This window comes from Rattus norvegicus, chromosome 6 (genome assembly GCF_036323735.1).
Source record: "Rattus norvegicus strain BN/NHsdMcwi chromosome 6, GRCr8, whole genome shotgun sequence".
Taxonomy (NCBI): Eukaryota; Metazoa; Chordata; class Mammalia; order Rodentia; family Muridae; genus Rattus; species Rattus norvegicus.
Window position 1 is genome coordinate 109019100 of NC_086024.1, and position 17001 is coordinate 109036100.

Sequence of the window (17001 nt, forward strand, 5' to 3'; positions counted from 1 at the left end):
AATACCTTTATTGGGGCTGGGGATTTAGCTCAGTGGTAGAGCGCTTACCTAGGAAGCGCAAGGCCCTGGGTTCGGTCCCCAGCTCCAAAAAAAAAAAAAAACCTTTATTATGGAAAAAATGGTATAAAATGTGATGGTGTGACAATTCCATGGTTACTACTCAAGCATTCATAATTATCAGTTTATGGTCACTCATCTTATTACCAGTATCCTACAGATCTACAGATTTCCTTTTGTTTCTTTTATTCATTCATCCATGTGACCCCCCCCCCCATTTTCTTTCTCTTTCCTTCTCCCCCTTCCCCCCCTTTTCTCTGCATAGCCCTGGCTATCCTGTCCTCACTTTGTAGAGCAGCTTAGCCTCTAATTGCTCCTGCAAGCCTCTGCCTCACAAATCTTAGATCAGAGGTGTGTGCCACCATCCATGCCTGGCCGTTCGTGTTATTTTTTAAGTACTCCCCAAGCATTGGGATTTTTGTCTCTATATTTTGTATATACTCTGAAACTTAACATTTTATCTTTTTGTGGGGGAGGCTGAAGGAAAAAATACCCAAAATAGCCATGTTGTCTAGTTAATACTGAAATGTTTATTTTTCCCGAAAACTCAAATGTAAATGTTCATTTCATTCAGGATATTTAGACGTTTTCTATAGTGAAATTCATTGGGGATTTATTCTGAGTTTAAAGCTGTTCCAGTCCTCATTTGCTTCTGGCCTTTGAGTACTGGATTATAAGTGTCTTGCCACTCCCCCTGCAAAAATCTACATGGTTAATGCTATATCCTGTTCTTTGTTGTTGTTGGTTTTTTTTTTTTTGACTGTTATTTTTTTAATTTTTAAATTTTATTATTATTTTTAGCTCTTAGTAAATAATGATTTACTGGATTTTAACTTTTTTTTTTCTCCTGGTCTTTTTTTAAAACTCTCCCTCCCCTGTTGGTTTATGGATGTTAAAGTGAAATGGTTATTAGAAGGTTAAAGACCCAGGTTGAGGGGTTGGGGATTTAGCTCAGTGGTAGAGCGCTTGCGCGCAAGGCCCTGTGTTCGGTCCCCAGCTCCGGAAAAAAAGGAAAAAAAAAGACCAGGGTTGTAGTGATGATTTCGGTGCCCTCCTAAGTTTTGTCTTTAATCATTTTGCTTTGCTGTATTGTTTTTCATGTTTTTATACTTTAATATCTCACAAATTCTTCTTTTTTATTGTTAGCGTTTGGATTTTGTGAGTATAAAGAGCCTGAATCTACCCTCCGAGCCCTCAGATTATTGCATGACCTTCAGATTGGAGAGAAGAAGCTACTTGTTAAAGTTGATGCAAAGACAAAGGCGCAGTTGGATGAATGGAAAGCAAAGAAGAAAGCTAATGGGGTATGTAATACTGTTTCTACCTATGTGTGCCAAGTCAGTGTGACTACTTCATCCTGTAAATAAATCTAACATGAGACTCACAAGATGATTGTTACTGTAGTACATGCTTGTGCCTTATGCAGGAGTGTTTTATAGTTTGTAGATAAGTGTTTTATCTACCCACAGTGGGTGGATGACTGTTGGTTTGCTTGTTCCAGGTTGGGATGAAGGTAGTAAGGGAGGCTGGACAAGGTTAACTTGCCAGAGAAAACACTTGTACAGACTATTCCAATCAGAGCTAATTCATTAAGGCAGCTTTGTAAGTAAGTATAAAATATATTTCAACCTACACAATGTTTATTAGTTACCCTCTCTCTTTTAGATGCACACAGATTGGATTCTGAAATGGGTGAAAATAAGTCTTACTACTTTATTATTCATGTATGAGTAACCTTATTCAGGATTTTTATTTTTCATTTTAATTCTGTTATGTTACATGAGATTTTTGTGTCTAGTGTGATAATGTATCCCTTGTCTTCACAAACAAAGCAAAAGAAAAAAAAATTTTTTTTTTTTTTTCGGAGCTGGGGACCGAACCCAGGGCCTTGCACTTGCTAGGCAAGCGCTCTACCACTGAGCTAAATCCCCAACCCCAGATATAGCCTTTTCTTCTCCCTTATACTACCTCTATGTATTACTTTTTTTTAAAAGAAATTTTTTAACTTTTTTAAATTATATGTGAGCATACTGTTGCTGTCTTCAGACACACCAAAAGAAAGCATCAGATCTCATTACAGATGATTGCGAGCCACCATGTGGTTGCTGGGAATTGAACTCAGGACTCTTTTTAAGATTTATTTTATTCATATAAGTACACTGTAGCTGTCTTCAGACACACCAGAAGAGGGCATCGGATCCCATTACAGATGGTTGTGAGCCACCATGTGGTTGCTGGGAATTGAACTCAGGGCCTCAGGAAGAGCAGTCAGTGCTCTTAACTGCTGAGCCATCTCCAGCCCCTTAAGAATTTTTTTAAAACTCACATTTAACCCAAGAATAAAAGGAAGTTAATTTCATGACACCATAAGTACTTTACTATAGACTATTTACTCTCATGCTCTTGAAGACATTTTCTTTTCTAACTGAATGTAGTTCTCTGTTCTTTGTTTTTTTTTCCAGTGCTGAGGGTAGAGCCCAGGGCTCCTGTGTTACAGATAAGCATGCTATAACTGAGTCACATTCCTACCCCATGAGTATAGCTTTAATTGGAATATTTTTATTTCATAAAAACAAGACTAAAGTCATCTGCAATGGTACAATCCCAGCACTTGGGAAATAAAGGCAGTTGAGACAGGAGTTTAAGCTCATCAGTTCTACAGGGAATTTGAGGCCAGCCTGGATGACATGAGACTTAAAGACCAAATAAGTTTTATTTTACCAGCAGCTTTCCCCCTGCATGATTCTTGTTTCCTTTGGATTGCTAGTGTTTAGATAATTTCACTGACACATGCTACATATCTTCACAAGGTAAACTTGCTTAATTGTCAGATCTAGTCTTCATGGTTAGGATTTCTGTCTGTATTTCCATCTATGTTGGAATTAGTGTTCAGGTTAGTTGAATTACTATTACTATTACTATTATCTCTTGGTTTTTGTTTTAATTTATTGGATTTTTTTAGAGATTTATTTATGTGTGAGTGAGCATATATGTTTATGTTCACCATGTACACGTATTTCCTCTGGAAACGATAGGAGGTTATTATGTTTCCTGGAACTAGTTAAAAGTAGTTGTGAGCTACCATGTGTGTTGAGGGAACTGAACCATATCGTCAAGAGCAGCAAGTACTGCTAACTGCTTAGTCCTCTCCAGCTGGTGTTCTGGCCTTTTTTGAGACAGGACCTCATGTAGTCCATCCAGGTTGGCTTCTTACTACTCTTTGTAGTATGACCTTGAACTCGTTCCCCCATTCCCTTCATGGGATTAGTTAGATTTTATGTCATTCATTGGATCTTTAAAGGAATTTGTTTTATTTGTGTTTGTAGGTTGTGAATGTATATATATGTGGAAATTAGAGGACCAGTCATGGAAGTTCTTTTCTACCATGAGGGTCCCAGGGATCAAACTGAGTTTGTTAAGTTGTGGCGAGGCCCCTTCACACATTGAGCCATCTACTGGCACCAATCCACAAACTGTTTTTTATCATTATTCTCCTTGCCTTATTGCCCATCCAAGCTCATCATTAAAAATTTGTCTAATTATAATTAACGTGCTTTTGGTTCAAATAGCTGTGATAAAACATCCTGGAGAGACACAATTCTCCTAGATAGGGAACTCATGACAAAAGTTCAACTTGGTGAGCCAATTAAATTAGTTTTACTGGTGTACAGGAATATGGGTGAGGAGTTACAGGAGCAGAAATGACTCGATAGCCACATGAAGGCCCAATCAAGTATAGGTGACAGCTTATAAAACTGGGAAACTTGGCACACACTGCACGGCCTATATGCAGGTCAGTAGCGTAGAGAATGTCCTTTCCAAGGAACTGGTCTAAACCTCGTGGCAGCTCAGCTGGTTTCTTCTGTCTGCTCTTAAGAATTATCTCTGAGACACTTGTTTGCAGCTCAGCTTTCTTCCACCTGAGATGGTCTCATAGCTTTTATTGTTTATTCTAGCAGGGGAATCTGATTAGCTTCAGGGACTTCCTAAAGTTATCTTCGGTTCTTAACCTTCCTGTTCAGAGAACTACAGGATGGAATGTTTGAGTTTGGAAAAACTTTCACACAATAACCTGTATCACTAAATCCTGTCCTGAATCCACCCCCCCCTCGAATGTGCTCTTATTATTTACAGTCTCTTTCTCTCAGCCCAACCCCCATCACCCTGTCTGAGTCTCACATTTTATATACCTCCGACATCTATGATTTTCAGTAGATACCTTTCCTATTACCTAGAAAAAACGTCCTCATTAATAATAGTGTAACTATTTACTGAATAACAGTAGTAATTTTGTTGTTGACTTTTAGTTTCCTCTGACTCTGAGGCAAAAGGAAAGATCATGAGTTAGAAACAATAATTCCCTGTGAAATAAGATAATATTTCCTGATTTTGAATTCTAAGAAAAGTTTTTTTTGTTAACTAAGTTAACTTGATTTAAGCCCTTGGTCCTGCCAAGGCTGGATCCCCCAGTGTAGGGGAGTGTCAAAGTGGGGAGGTGGGTGGGGGAGCACCCTCATTGAAGAAGGGGGAGGGGGATGGGATAGAGGATTTATGGGAAACTGGGAAAGAGGATAACATTTGAAATGTAAATAAAAAACACCTAATTAAAAAATAACTTGATTTAAAATATTTAAATCTGTAGATTCGTTTTTTTTTTCCCTTTTCATTTTCTTTAACTAGTGTTTAGTAAAATTGTAAATTTTATTGGAGGTAAATATCCAGCATGTTCTTGCTGCTTTTTGTCTGCCTACTCAGCAGTGTCTATAGAGACACTTGTGTGATTGTTTCAGACTCTGTTCACTCTGTGTACAAGAATAAAGCAGTGGGTGGGAAAGCTGGTTCAGTGGTTACTAGCACTGGCTACTCTTCGAGGTGACCCAAGTTTTATTACCAGTACACATGGCAGCTTACAATTGCCCATAAGTCCAGTTCCATGGGGTGTGACATCCTCTTCTGGCCTTGCCTCCATGGGCAACAGGCATGCAAGTGGTATACATACAGGCAAAACACCCATACAAGTAAAAGAAAAATGGATTGGTGAGCTGGGGTTGGTGCATACCTTTAATCCCAGCATTTTGGAGGGAGAGGCAGGTTGATCTCTGAGGCCAACCCCATCCACCTTAGTCGGGCTAGCCAGGACTCTATCATGTGTCTTAGGAAGAAAAAAAAACAATAAGAATGAATTGGTAATTTTTGGAGGACAGATAGTCTCTGGAAAGCCATGTGCATTACAATCTAGTAGATAATGGTGCTTCAGGTGCTTCACATTATTGCTTCCAAGTTCTTTTAGTGAGCCAATGTTTTCTGAAAGAACTGCATTTGCTTTGGGTTTCCCCCAAAACTGCTTGCTTTTTTGATAGATTATGGAAGTTAGTCTGGAGAATGTCTCTAGAAGCTCTGTTTCCTGTCATTTTGGATTTGGAGAGGTAGAAGTTGAAATTGGGAAATTGTTTGGGAATTGTGAGCTTTGGATTATATTTGGCAGCTTGTCTAATCTTTTTAACAATCTAAAATAATTTTCTCCTTCCTTCTGTGATCTTTCAACATAATTTGTTTTTCTGATAATTAGCAATCAGTTAAGAGGCAGACTCATAAGCTTTCTTTCTAAAAATGTAGATTGAGAGGCAGTCAGCCATTTGAAACAGACTTGAATTTGGCTTTTTTTTTGTTTTGTTTTTTTTCCTTCATGATTATAATTGTGGCAAATAGCTATATTGGTCCTTAAATTTCAGTTTGTAGGGATGATAATTTAGGGTCTACGGGTTATTTTTATATAAGCCATTGAATTACAACTCAATTCCCATTCCTATAGTTAAAATCCTATGGAGAGTCTGCCAAGGGAGAAGAAACCAGAGCGTAGGAAATGTCATACAGAACATATTTTTCTTCTGGATTTTATTTTATTTTATTTATTTTTTTGACTGTTTAATTGTGAAGCCCTGGTTGGCCTGGAACCACCTGCCTCTGTCTCTCAAAGTGGTGGGATTAAAGGCCTTCAGTACCACACATAGTCCAGCTTTCTAGTGAATATTTTGATAGTGTAGAATTTAGATATCAAAAGTCAAGTTCCAAGGACCTGGGTTTGGTGCTACATAGTTTCAGCAGGAGGGTGAGAACAGTCTATCAGGTTTCAGGCCAGCTTGGGCTGCATGTTGGTGTTTATGTGAGCAAAAACAATAACACTCTAAACACTAAATTTGAATTGTCCATAGCCATGTTACTAGAGCATTCTCTTTCATACAAAAGGTTCAGAAAGCCAAAGTCAAATCATTGAGGATTTTAGTGACAGGTGTATTTACCAATTTAAAATACAGTCACCACAATTATAGTTTACTTATATTGTTTAATAAATAATCTTAATAGTTTAATTACAGTACTGTGTAAAGCATCTTGTCCTTATCTAAGATGCCAAGTAGAAAATTGGCAACAAGAAGATTGGATGAAGAAGCAGGTTTGAGAAAGTAAGAAACTCTTAATAGAGTGGGTGTTTATCTTTGATATACTTCTATTTCTTACTATATATTAATAAACATTTATGATCAAAAATTCAATTTAAAAATTTGTGCTTTGGGGACCCCAATGGAGGAATTAGGGAAAGGACTGAAGGAGCTGAAGGGGTTTGCAACCCCATAGGAAGAACAATATCAACCAACCAGATCCCCCAGAGCTCCCAAGGACTAAACCACCAAAGAGTACACATGGAAGGACCCATGACTCCAGCTGCATATGTAGCAGAGGATGGCCTTGTCAGACATCAATGGGAGGAGAGGCCTTGGTCCTGTGAAGGTTCGATGCCCCATTGTAGGAGAATGCTAGGGCAGTGAGGCTGGGTGGGTAGGTGGGAGAAAGCTCCCTCCTAGAAGCAGCGGGGAGGGAGAATGGGATGGGGGTTTATGGAGGGGAAACCGGGAAGGGGGATAACTTTTGAAATGTAAATGAAATAACCACTTCCTTTTAAAAAAAAGAAAAAAATTGTGCTTTATGCTTTCTCACAGTATCATAGAGTATGCTCTGAATAAGAGTTTAAATTAAATGTTAATTAATGTAAGGCTTATTGAATACATATGAAATTATTTCAAATGATAGAAACTAATGATGCTTGTTATCAAATACCTGGTAAGTTATAATTGTTAGTACTCACATAGCATGAAATTCTATGTGTAGAGTTCAATGTGAACTGGCATTTATATGGAAGATTATAGTTCTTTTCTCTTGCTATATTGAGGGTTGAATCCAGGATAGCTATACCCCTGGTTCTACGAGCATGATTTTTGTTACATGCTGATGGAATCAGTATATATTTATCAAGTAAGTTGCTATTTTGGAACATACACTTTATAATTTTAGTTTAGAAAAATGGTTTTGTATGTACAATTTTCCATGTTTTTTCCCTTCTATGTCATTATTTTTCCCCATGTTTTGAGTAAATAGTTGAGTTGAAAGTGAGGGGAAGTCAAAAGTTTTCAGGTTATAGTATAAACTCTATTTTTAGTTTTAACTATGAATTCTATATTTAGGGTTGCTTAGGCATGATTAGAAGCAACAGCTGTATGCTAGAAGGTTGTGTTTTTCTGAGACAGATTTTCTTTTTGAGATAGGGTTCTCTTAGGTGAGGGAAGTTTACCTAATAATTACCATCCTGCCTAAGGGCTATTTTTATTTGTCACTACTGCTGGCTTTGAGTGGAAATTAAACTCTACCTTTCACTTGTGGTATTTGCAGATTCATAGATTCATGCTAACTATTCTTTGAGGTTATTGCATCTAGTTGGAAGGGAAGGTAAAGTCTCATGTAATTCCAGTTGCCCACAAATTCCAAATCTTATCTCTGCCTCCCCAGTGCTGGGAATACAGATGTCAACCATCATTGCCCAATCAGAAGGTTACTCTTAAATAATTATTACTAAAGTCTAAAAAATATATTTATGTATTTGATCTTTGTGGGGTTTTGTTTTTTTTTTTTTTTTTCTTTTTTCTTTTTCTTTTTTCTTTTTGAGCCCTGGTCGTTCTGGAACTTGCTCTGCAGTCCAGGCTGGCCATAAACTCAAGAGATATCTGTGGCTCTGTCTCCTGAGTGCTGAGATTAAAGGTGTACATCACCATTCCTGGCTAAGTTTTGACCTACTGCACGTGCCAGTCAGATGGAAAGATGGACATATAGCATATGGTGGAGACACAGTTTTGCTCCAGAGCTCTCAGATTGTTCTGGGCCTATGTAAATAGGCAGATCCACTGGCCTCTGCATCCTTCTGGGTTTAAAAGAGTATACCCCCATTCCTTGCCAGGTATATGGTTATTATAAGCAGCTCTTGCTGCACACAGAAATTATAGAAGCTGGGCTGGTTGAATTGACTTATTTTCTAATAAGGAATGTTGCTGCTAGCCTGACCACCGAAGTTTCTTTCCTAAGATGCTTGTGGTGGAAGGAGTACTCAAGTTGTCTTCTTGACTTCCACATGTATGCTGTAGCACACACATATATTCAAACTTAGAAGTAATTTTTTAAAAGATTAAAAAACATGTGTGGGGGGAAAAACATGTGGGGGAAAAGCCATTGTTTACAGCCCGTAACCTTTTCTGGTGATTAGGTTTTGTAGATACAGCTGTCTAGTGTTTTCCTTGGTTAGCCCATTTATATTTTTTTGGAATAATTTTTTTCTATTCTCTTCAAATTTGTGTTGGTCTTTAAGAACGCAAGACCAGAAACTGTCACTAATGATGATGAAGAAGCCTTAGATGAAGAAACAAAGCGAAGAGACCAGATGATTAAAGGGGCCATTGAAGTTTTAATCCGAGAATATTCCAGTGAGCTAAATGCCCCCTCACAGGAGTCTGACTCTCACCCCAGGAAGAAGAAAAAGGAAAAGAAGGAGGACGTATGTGTTTGACAATATAATAATTTATATAATTTATTCTTCTTTAAAACACTGTGTTCCTCTAGAAACTCAGGAATTGTCTATGTTATGAAAAATGCTATAAAATACACATTAAGGGATAGTGAAAGTTCCATTTTGATTTTCAGTGTCTTTTGGGCATTTTAGTTTTATCATTGACCAGATACAATTGTATTACTATAATCGTTATTTGGTCCAAGAGTGTTATTATTGGAAATTTGTTATTATTGGAAATAAAAGAGTTAGTCAGATATTAGGTAAAATTGAAAATTTCTCCCTCCACTGATATGGAAGGATAAAGATAACTAATTGATAGTAATTAAGAGGGTAAGTTACAGACATACTATTTTTTGGCAAGAATTATAGGCAAATATTTTCTTAAGGTATAGAAATTTTATTTTGTGCATGCAAATATATATCAAGTGATAATTTAGAATTCCTTATCTAAGGAATCAGTCCTGATACTCTTAAGAGTATTCTGACTATTGAAAAGAAAGCATGTGATGGGTGATAGAGGGATTTAAAGATAAATCATTCTTACTGTAATTTGAAATCAAGAAAGTATCACAAGTAGTGTATTGTTGCCTGGATAAGTGTGTAGTCAGTTTTATTATAGTGTAATGTGAGCTGTTTTTAAAAAAATCTTTGTGGGTTTCTCTGCAGATTTTCCGTAGATTTCCAGTGGCCCCATTGATCCCTTACCCACTCATCACCAAGGTTCGTTTGAACTGTAGGCTTTGACTTTTATGTGTGCACTACTAACTGCCAGATATGTGGTTTTTACCAGTATTATCGTCATAACTTTACGTTAGATCTTACTTCAAAGTTGGTTTTTGCTTAGATGTATTTGTAATACTTGCACGAAATATTGAATTGTGTCACTTTTTATATTAATATATGTAAATCTCTATTCCTTTCTGTTCCCTTAATTTAGGAGGATATAAATGCTATAGAAATGGAAGAAGACAAAAGAGATTTGATATCCCGAGAGATCAGCAAGTTCAGAGACACACACAAGGTAGTATTCTTGGTTTTTCACTTGATACCAATCTAGACTTTTTACAGAATCCAAAGCAAACAGACAAGAAAATCAACTTTACATTAGAATATAACTTATTGCCTTTAATAGGCTTAATTGATACTGAGGTAGAAACAAAAGAACAGAAGACTAATACCATATTTAAAAGTGGTCATTGCTAATTTTTCTCAGTCACTGACTACTACAGTCATCTCACTTTAATATAACAAAAGTTAATATAGATTTCAACATAAACATCAAGGTCAGATTAAACTATATTCAGGGGGTAGAAGGATAACATACATACAGTTCAGTTTATTTTGTGGGCAGGTCTTTAATCTTAGGAAAACTTTTAAAGAGCGGAGATTAAAATTTAAGATTTATATTTGTGTGGAATAAGTTTGAGTGGGGGAGATTTTAAAAAGTAGGCCAGTGATTACCAGACTTACCAAATTATAGATGCATGGAAGAACTGTAAATTCCCATAAAGCTAATCTATTCATTGACCCCCACCATTATGATAGAGATCATATGGTGACTAATGCAAGATGAAACTCTCAGCTTGGAAAGTAACAAGGAATAGGATGTAAGTATGAGCTTCTGTTTTTTATTATATTTATGGATGCCCCCTCAGAAAAATATGCAAAGGGGTAACTGGCTTGGAAATGGGTATTTGTATATAGTAAATCCCACTCACGAGTTTTGCCTATTTAAAGCTTCTCTCAATGACAGTGCATCTGTGAATGTTCGCTGATATTGAAGGTGATGCTTTCGGATGGTGAAATGGAAAGTGCATGATGTATTTTGATATTAGAGGTAATAAGTAAGCCATTACTGGTTCTGACTAGACTGAGAAGTACATAACATAACTCAGTGGGGTTAAGTGTTCACTTTCTCTATATCGATACTTATTTTTTCTTACTGCTTTCAAAATCCCAAGTTGACAATTAATGCTGATTATCAGTGCTGCTGAACACTTAATGTCCAGATACCCAACCATAGCTCACATACAGTGCTTTTCCAGGAAGTAAATGTGTATAAAAGCACAAATGTAACTCCCAGAAGGTTGAGAGTTACAGTGCTGGTCTGTGGAAAGTCATTGTAGAATACTCCATGTATGTTCACTATTCCAGTTGAAGGCCGAGTAAGCTTAAAAATGGTATACAGTTGTGTGTGTGGTTTACCCCCTTCTGTTTTTATTTATTTGTTTTAAACCCTGTCATGTTATTGGTGAATTATGAGGAAATGAGGTTGGTAAAAACTTTTAACTCACGAGGTACTACTTCAGCACTTAGGGGTGTCAGGCATTTCACTGCCTTAGTATTATTTTTACTGATGGCAATGTTCTGAATTTCCAAAATGTGATTTAGAAATAAAAGATATCAAAACAAAAAAATAAAAACCAGTTCTCTTTGGGTGGTGTGGTTAAGGGAAATTTGAATTCTTAGCAATAAAAAATGAGCTCAGTGAACCTTTGCATGTTTTGGTATGAGATTATTAAATAACCATAGACTGTCAGGGTATCAGCGTGGCAGGGGGCGTCCATTTACAGCACGGATGAGTCTGAAGAGAGAATAAGGTAAGATTTTTGATTTTTTTTTTGTAAATTCTTTCCTTTTCTCTTCATAACTTTGTTTATTGTTTTAAGGAATCATTTCATTTCTTTATTCTTTCTTAAAATATGCATATATATGCGATATCTGCTTGTATACATACACATATTGCATATATAAATAGCTTCTTAGAAGCATATAGTATGGAGTAGATTCTCAGTTTTGTGTATATAGAACAAGTAAACATAAAATGAGTTCTGAAAGAAATTGTATTTACATCAGAGAAAAGGTAGCATATTAAATAACAGGAGTTAAAAATTGAGGACAAAAGAGATTATCTCCAAAATAAATTTCTTAAGTGTATGACACTGAGGTAAGTTTTATGTAGTGTAGATTCATCTTAAAATATGAATTTAAATCCATCAGGAGTATTTCAGAAATTAGATTTTCTCCCTGTAATAGCTTTCCGTTTCTAGCCTCTCTCCATGTCTCCTATCTTTCCTTTCTAATTTCAATGTATTCAGTATTGGCTTTGCCTGTATGCTAACTTAGGCCAGCAGCTGAATATATTGATGCTTCTCATACACTAGCTTTTCTTTCATAATCCTCTCTCAGTTCTTTGGTCCGTGAGCAAGAAAAAAAGTATCTAACAGGTAAGACTGCTTTTTAAAGTTTTAAATGCTTTACATTACTGAGAAAAAGAAAAATGCACATTTTATTGTTGCAGTTTAAATTTCATTTCAGTGAAATTAAACACAGAACTTCAGGGATAAATGTGTTTTGTTTTTGTTTTATTTGTTTGGGTTTTTGTTGTGCTTTCTTTTCCCCATCTTAGTTTGTATAGAGATCTTGTGGTACACTGGTAATCTTTGAGGATACACACTGGTCTAACTGTCTATCTGTGAACCGTGTACTTGCTCTTCCCAGAAACATAGCTTGTAGGCAAGGTTAATCCAGTGTTGGCGAGCCATGTCCTAGTACAACATCTGTAAGTTAATACAAGATCCTTGCAAGGATGGATTTATCATTGTAAATATATCTTTTATTGTTTTACAGGCATAATGGTGGGCATAACTATTCTGCTTTTAACTATTGTAAATTAAAATAACTGCAATTGTGTATATGTTGTTTGAAGTGAGTGGTTGTCAGAGTTTCTGCATTTGGTGGCGTCTCCATCTTATAATGATAGGAATAAGTATTTCCATAATTAAGGCAAAAGATCTTGGCTAAATTTAGCTTTTGCTTTTGGAGGGTGGGCAACCTGGAGGGCAGAAGATTGTTGTTACCATGACTTGACTGTCTTCTCCCTGTACTTTAAAACCCTCATCTAGTTACCTTCAATATTGAGTAATGTAGAGTCATAAATACTTTCACTGTTCCCACTGACTTACAGACATTTACAATGGGCAGAATTAAGTTTTAGTTTAATTGATTTTCTTTCTAGAAATTACTACGAATCACTACATTCTTCATGGTTATTTTGGATTTTAGTCAGTAGCCTGCCACTCTTAGCACAGATTTCCCCACCCAAGATTGGAGATTCCTGTTATGTTTAGAGTATTGGTTTTGCACGAAATCTAGCTTTGCAATTGTTTCACTTTAATGTGTTTTTAAAAAAAGCCACAAATCCTGGTGGTTTGATGCTTTTCTTACCAGTATTGGGCATTGCGCCGGGGAATGTCTGAATACTGGAGGCACAGAATTAACTCTAAAAGTACTTTTGTTGGTTTCTAGAAACTGGAAGAAGAGAAAGGCAAAAAAGAAAAAGAAAGACAGGAAATTGAGAAAGAACGGAGAGAAAGAGAGAGGGAACGTGAAAGGGAACGAGAAAGGCGAGAACGGGAACGAGAAAGGGAAAGAGAACGTGAACGAGAAAAGGAAAAAGAACGGGAGCGGGAACGAGAACGGGATAGGGATCGTGACCGCACAAAAGAGCGAGACCGAGACCGAGAGAGAGATCGGGACCGGGACCGAGAAAGGAGCTCAGATCGAAATAAGGATCGGAGTCGATCAAGGTAAAACTTCATACAGATGGCTGTTTCTGATAGTGTAATTACATTATAGGATTCCTCTGAGGAACTATTTGTATTTGAGTGATAAAGTTTTCCATAGATTGGCTATATTATACAAGGACGTTATTGATGGAAGTAACAATTTTTAGTTTTGTCTTTGTTTCTTTGAGACAGGGTCTTTCTATTTAGCCTTGGTTGTCCTAGACCTAGCTCTGTAGAATAGGCTGGCCTCAAATTCACAGAGATATGCCTGCCTCTGCCTCTGAGTGCTGGGACTAAAGCAGCTACCACTGCTACTACAGATGAAGTTGAGGCAAAGGAATGAATTCACAATCGGGGTTTGGGTATTAAGTTCCAGGCTAACTGGATTTACAGTTAGTGCATCTCAAAAGCATTCCTAGGACTGGAGCGTTACGTTACATTAGTTACATTGAGCACTTGCTAGCTACTCTTGCAGAATCAGTATCCAGGACCAGTATGATGGCTCACTACTGTAGTCCAGGAGATCTAACATGTGGAGCACATGTGTACATGCAAGCAAGTCACTCACAGACATAAAATAATAATGTGCTGGGTGTGGTGGCACACACCTTTAATCCCAGCACACAAGAGCTAGAGGCAGAGGAATCTCTGAATTCAAAACAGCCTAGTGGAAACATGTGTCTTTAAAAACAAGACGAAAAAGATAGTTTGTTTTCAGTTTTCAGTCCTGAGGGTAGAAGAAGGTGGGGTGATAGTGGTGAGAAAAACAATGTGCTTTTCTTTTCTGTAGTTACTCTCTATCTGAGGCTAGTTTTTGTAAACTTAGAACCAGTTGTTCCTTCAGTGTTAGGGAAGACAATTTAATTATTTCCTTAAATTGGTACGCTATTTTTCTTTTTTGTATTGAGACCTACCAGTATTTTTCAAAGTATATGTCTGTCTGTGTCCCTGTGCCCATCTGTTTTTCTTGATTTGTAGTAATTTTACCTTTTTAGAAGGTATTGTAAATTTTTTTGGTTGTTTATTTGTAATAATAAGCAAAGATAAGAAAAGAACAGTGATTGAAAAGATAGGAAAACTCATCAAAAACTTTGAAAATACATGACTTGTTGCAATGTAGCTTCATGAAGACCTACTTTGATACTTTGGAATTATTGATGAGATAAGCATTATAACCAAAACTATCTTGGGAATGAACAAGTTTATTTCAGTTTAGTGTTCTGTATAACAGTCTACCATTCAGGGAAGCCAGAGCAGTAGCCTGAGTTTGTTGGTGAAGTAGAAACGGGCCAAATGTGTTACATAGCATAGGACCACCTGCCCCAGGATGGTGCTCCCCAGCCCTAAGTGAGCTGGATCCTCTCTCATCAATCTTTAGTCATGACAGTCCCTGCATGCAGACTTGCCAGACTGATGGAGGCATTTTCTGAGTATTCCTAGATACGTTTAGATTTGTGTTATGTTGACAAAAAAATCCAACCAGCATTATACCTGCACCATGTTGATGGAATTGCATGCTTAGTATATATTATCTCCATCTTTCTCCCTTTCTTGATGCAGCCCTTGGTGAGACTTTGGCATTCTATGAAAGCAAGCAATTCCTTTTAAAAGGTATGCTTCAAAGCCGGGGCTGGTGGTACATACCTTTAATCCTAGTACTTTGGAGGCGGAAGCAGACAGAGTTTGAACACTGGTGTCTAGCAAATTCTAGGCCAGTTGAGACTGTGCATAAGTGAGACCCTGTCTCAAGAAAACCATGCACAAGTACAAATGTCCATCTTAGCATATTGTCTCATATCTGCATTGATTTATTTTATCATTGGCCTAACGTGCTGTACTAAGGGTATTTTTTCTCAAATACTCATTTTTAATTGTATATGTGTTTGTCTATATGCGTGCAGGTAGAGGCTAGATGGGTTGGAGTGGATTCCCTGAGCTGAAATTATAGGCAGCTGTAGGTGTAGGTTGTATAGTGTGGGTATCAGTAACTAAACTCTGTCCTCTGCAAGTAGTAAGTATTCTTAACTATAAAACAATCTGTCTAGTTCTTGTAGCATAGTTTTGTTCTAAGTTAAATATTCAGTTTGTTTATGTGTATTTGGGGAGGAGGGATGTTTGGGTTTTATGTAGTCTAGGTGGGCTCTTGATTCTCTTACCTTAGCCTCATAAGTACCTGGGGTTATAGTTGTTGAGCTATCTCTAATTTCTTTAATTTAAAATTTATCTTAGCCTCTAGCTCAGCTCCAGGAGATCTGAGACCTTCTAGACACACACACACACACACACACACACACACACAGAGAGAGAGAGAGAGAGAGAGAGAGAGAGAGAGAGAGAAAGAGAATTCTCTTGCTTAGCTCTAGATTGCCTTTTCTCTCTCTCTCTCTGTCTCTAAGATTTATTTTTATGTGCATTGTGAGGGTGCCGTATCCTCTGGAATTGGAGTTAAAGACATCTGTGGGCTGCCATGTAGGTGCTGGGAATTGAACCTGGGTCTTCTGGAGGAGCAGCCAGTTCTCGAAGCTGATAAGCTATTTCTCCAACCCCCCTAGAAGTGTCTTTTCACCATGCTTTATTAGGCTTTTATATTTATATTTCTTTGGGAAAGAGCAATGTGCTTTTACCCTTTTTTTTAAAGGCAGGTTCTCTAGAGACCTGCAGAGGACCGGGATGATCTCAAACGCAGAGATCAGCTTGCTATTGCTTCCCAGACATTTGGGATTAAAATTGTCTTCCACCATGCTTGGCAACATTTTTTTGTACAAAATTGTGTATTCAGTTTATGACTAGGCACAGTTAGTAATTTTTCAGTCTTTTATATAAATTTGGGTTTTATGTTTACTTTTTGTAAGGTATATAATTATCATTGACTTCAGAATGCAATTTAGAACTTGTTGATAGAATTAAAATCCTGTTGATGTTTAATTCCTACATTAAACAAAAAGCACATTAAACAAAAAGCAAGATTTTAATTCCTACATTGGGATTAGAATGCAAGGCCTTGTTCATTTTAGAAAAAATGCCTGACTTTTGATTCCCTAGTCTATGTCTCTTTGAGTATAGAGAAGTTAACACTAAATTTTGACTTGTTTATATATTGATTTATCATACATATTAGAGTTTCCCTTGTTTCCTAAAGAAAAAGAATAGAATGGTGTAAAATATATGACATATTTAATGTCCTATTTCCATAGAGAAAAAAGTAGAGATCGTGAAAGGGAACGGGAACGGGAGCGAGAGAGAGAACGGGAGAGAGAACGGGAGAGAGAGAGAGAACGGGAGAGAGAACGGGAGCGTGAAAGAGAGAAAGACAAGAAAAGAGACAGAGAAGAGGATGAAGAAGATGCATATGAACGAAGAAAACTTGAAAGAAAACTGCGAGAGAAAGAGGCTGCGTATCAAGAGGTAAACTGAGGAAATTCTCTTTCTAAAAAGTCATAGTTTCACTTACGATGGTGAGGCAGGTTTTACAGAATCCTGTGTTGA

At 37.1% G+C, this 17001-nt stretch overlaps 1 protein-coding gene across 11 annotated transcripts in view; it reads left to right on the forward strand.

Moving 5' to 3' along the window:
• Rbm25 (RNA binding motif protein 25) overlaps positions 1-17001 on the forward strand; it is a 57041-nt gene that overhangs the window by 25981 nt on the left and 14059 nt on the right. For 7 of the 11 annotated variants that reach the window (XM_063262223.1, XM_063262225.1, XM_039112644.2 and 4 more), the window contains 6 exons: positions 1204-1361; positions 8747-8932; positions 9614-9667; positions 9885-9968; positions 13256-13536; positions 16710-16920. In XM_063262223.1, coding sequence (XP_063118293.1) covers positions 1204-1361; positions 8747-8932; positions 9614-9667; positions 9885-9968; positions 13256-13536; positions 16710-16920 — 974 coding nt within the window. Of the gene's footprint in view, positions 1-1183; positions 1664-8746; positions 8933-9613; positions 9668-9884; positions 9969-13255; positions 13537-15075; positions 16921-17001 lie in introns of those variants that run through there. The other 4 variants (XM_063262229.1, XM_063262227.1, XM_063262228.1 and 1 more) reach the window with 4 other exon arrangements.